This window comes from Lactuca sativa, chromosome 5, assembly GCF_002870075.4.
Source record: "Lactuca sativa cultivar Salinas chromosome 5, Lsat_Salinas_v11, whole genome shotgun sequence".
Taxonomy (NCBI): domain Eukaryota; kingdom Viridiplantae; phylum Streptophyta; class Magnoliopsida; order Asterales; family Asteraceae; genus Lactuca; species Lactuca sativa.
Genome location: NC_056627.2, coordinates 261,623,672 through 261,627,165, shown reverse-complemented (window position 1 = coordinate 261,627,165; position 3,494 = coordinate 261,623,672). Strand labels below are relative to the sequence as shown.

The 3,494-nt window shown below is 33.2% G+C and overlaps 1 protein-coding gene across 1 annotated transcript; it reads left to right on the top strand.

Annotated features, from left to right (window-relative positions):
* Positions 1-1,038: 1,038 nt before the first annotated feature.
* Positions 1,039-2,851, top strand: LOC111877358 (elicitor-responsive protein 1). Its single transcript, XM_023873892.3, has 7 exons — positions 1,039-1,239; positions 1,425-1,529; positions 1,611-1,737; positions 1,844-1,915; positions 2,012-2,057; positions 2,137-2,458; positions 2,587-2,851. Exons 1-7 carry the CDS (start codon positions 1,197-1,199, stop codon positions 2,622-2,624), a joined length of 753 nt encoding a protein of 250 aa, XP_023729660.1. The 5' UTR covers positions 1,039-1,196; the 3' UTR covers positions 2,625-2,851.
* The last annotated feature ends 643 nt before the right edge of the window (positions 2,852-3,494 follow it).

Genomic DNA, 3,494 nt, shown 5'->3' with positions numbered 1-3,494 from the left:
TAACCACAATAATGGACAAGCAATCAGAGAACAAGAACAACAACAACAAACCAACATAAGTAACCAATCGAGCAGCAAGAAATCGAACAGCAAACCCTAGAATCCGAACAACAACAACAACAACAAATGAACACTAACAAACAAACGAACATCAGCAGCAAACGAACATCAAACGAACCAACTACAGTAACCCCCAAGATAATTGCTACAGAGCCTCCTAACAACATATCAAATCTCTGCTCTGATACCATGATAATAGAGTCATATGATTAATGAAAGAGAGATATTACAAGGTTCTTGAAAAACATAAAAACAAAGAAGAACAAGATGTGGAATATAAAGGCAAGCTAAGCTAACCCTAACCCTAATGAGCTAAAAACAAAAAGGATCCCAAAACAAATGGACTTATAATAAACATGTATATGCTAACACTATGATGGGTTGAGGTGGCAGGCGAGAGCCGTAGGAAACACTATATCTGGGGTGTGCGGGTGTACTGTAATTCATCTGCATGAATTGATTCCACCACACTTATTTCTTTTTCTCCATGTTTCATATTATTATACAATACCATATCGCATTGCTATATATTTCAAGTGGAGTAATATGTGACTACTTTCTAAAAGTGTAAAGGGAAGAAAAAAAAATAGCACGCCTAGAGTTGTAAATATATATAAAAAAAATATAGCCCACATTCCTTGCCCTAATGTCGTCGACCTCCTCTTTTACAATCTCATTCATTATCATCGGACCACCGGACCATATCCATTAGCAAACGGGCTATAAAATAAAATTTTGAGATATATTCAAGCTATTTTAAGTTATAATAATTAATTATTAAAGTATTAGACTATGAAGCATTAAATATTGAAATTTCAAAGGTGTCAATTTCAAAAAATATATTCAAGTTATTTGAGGTTATAATAATTAATTTTCTAAGTATTAGGTAACGAAGAATTAAATATTCAAAGAGGTCAATTTTCAAATAGATAAAATGAATGAATTAAATATTCTAAGTATAGCCGCTTGAGCCTTTCAGCGTTTACCAGTACGGAGGACTAGGCTTTTTAGTTTTTAACACTCTTACGCAAATTCCTGAAATACATATTCACCAATTTGCCTTATTTAGTCAAAGCGCGTTCAATCCTCTTCTATATATATAATCTCTCTCGATCACCCCAAGTTATCATCCTAGAATGACGACTCACGGCATCCATGGCAATCTTCTCGAAGTCACTGGTACGTACACGGTCGTTGAATTCATATCTGTTTAACTGTTTATGTAGGAATATATTAATCATTCTACAAAAACGAGTCGTGATCTAATTTGGTTGCTTTAGCACTAAAATTTCCGATACTTTTGTTTTTCTATGGTTATAATTTGTTAGATTTAAGATCTAATTTGGTTGTTTGGACTATTTCAGTTGTTAGCTGCAATAAATTGAAAGATACGGAGTGGATTTCCAGGCAAGATCCTTACGTTTGTGTTGAATACGGAAGCAACAGATCTCGGACACGTACCTGTACAGGTCAGCTCTCTGATCCTTTTCTGTTTATGAATTGATGTTTGAAGATCTGTGTTCTAATTTTCGATTATTGAATTGGTACAGATGGAGGCAAGAACCCTACGTTCCAAGAGAAATTCGTGTATACACTAATTGAAGGATTAAGAGAGTTGAATGTCAATGTTTGGAATAGCAATACAGTCAAACATGACGACTTTATTGGAAGCGGAAAGTAATTAATTCCTCTTTTTCATCCTGATTTGCTTCCATGAATTACATCCCCACTGTATTACCTTTTCTTTCTTCTCAATTTAACCGATGTATTGTTGTTGTTACAGAGTTCAATTGGCGAAAGCTCTTTCACAGGGATTTGATGATAGCACCTGGCCATTGCAATCCAAAACTGGCAGGTTTGTGTTTTAGGGCATGGATTTTAGAGAATGTTCTTAGTTCTACTTGATTATACCTCTCGAATAACTTTCTAACCCTCAATTTTTTTCATTTAGACATGCTGGAGAGGTTCGATTGATTATACATTACACGAATGCCAATGTAAGTTCAATTTTTACCCTTTCAACAATACAAGTTATGATAAAAAAAAAAATTATAATTTTTGTTCTTTAATTTACAGAAACCAGCAAACAGTCATGCTTCAGGAGCTCCACAATATGGTCAACCACAGCCATCACTATACTCTGCACCACCACCACCACCACCACATCAGCCATCAGTATCATATCCACCACATGCTTCCGGTGGCTATCCATATCCACCAGCCGGAGGTGGTGGTGGTGGTGGTTACCCTGCACCATCTCCCTACCCCTCATACCCACCTAATGCCGCCTACCCACCCTCTCCCTACCCACCTCAGGCAGCAGCTCCTTATGCAGCACAACCATATCCACCAAATTCAGCTTACCCTCCTCAACCTTATGGATCTTTTTATCCCCCTGGTAAGTCGATAATAGTAAAAAAAAATAATTAAGTAATGTAAGAAGTAAAGAACATTGTATAATGAAAAAGAAATAAAGTGCATTTCTACTAAATCAGTATTTTTTTTTTTTTTTTTTTTTGTGATCAGGTCCTCCTTACCCAGGTCAACGTCCTCCACCTTATTGAGAGAGAGAAAGTTGATACTTCCTATCCTTCATCAAGTAAACATGCAATGAAATGTGTATAAACTTGCTAGCTTTGATCGAAACTGTAAATCTTTTAATATAGTGGCTTTGATCATTTTCGTAATATTTTTAGAATTTGAGTATTGAGTTATGTTTTAAATATGGTGTAGTGTTTTTTTTTTCTTGCAAAATCTTTGTTTGATAATCATAGTGATAAGTATTCTTTTATTGGTTGTTTGTTAAGTGTTGTGTTATAAAGTTTCTTAAGTTGTGGCTTTTGAAAGCGTAATGTTTGTTTGGATTTGATTGTTTTTTTTTTACCAAATATATTCATACGAAGTTAATCTTGATGCGATGTTAAGAAACTGAAGATTGAAAGTCTGATAGTGACTGAGGATTTATGAAAGGTCAACGATTAACAATCTAATGTGATATTACTTCTATTTTCCATATTATGTTTTTTAAAATATTTAAAGTTTGAGTAATTTTTATAAATGATGATACATTATAAAAGTGTTTGCTTTTTAAAACTAGTGATAATGCAAAAAGTTTTAAACAATGATACATATTTTAAAGAAGAAATTAAATATCCTTCTACTTTTTGTTCCTACAAATCTTCCTTTCTAATTAAATAATAACATGTGTAACATTTAATACTCATTTAATGAAATTTTAGTATACTAATATGACACATGTCATCATTTAATTGGGTAGAAGGATTTGTAGAGACAAAAGTAGAAGGATATTTAATTTCTCATTTTAAAGTCTGGTTTATGCGGATTATACATATTTTAAAGTCTATGGTTTATGCGGATTTTATGAGTTTTTAAAGTTGAAAATTTTAGTTATTTTTTTGATTATATATTTGATG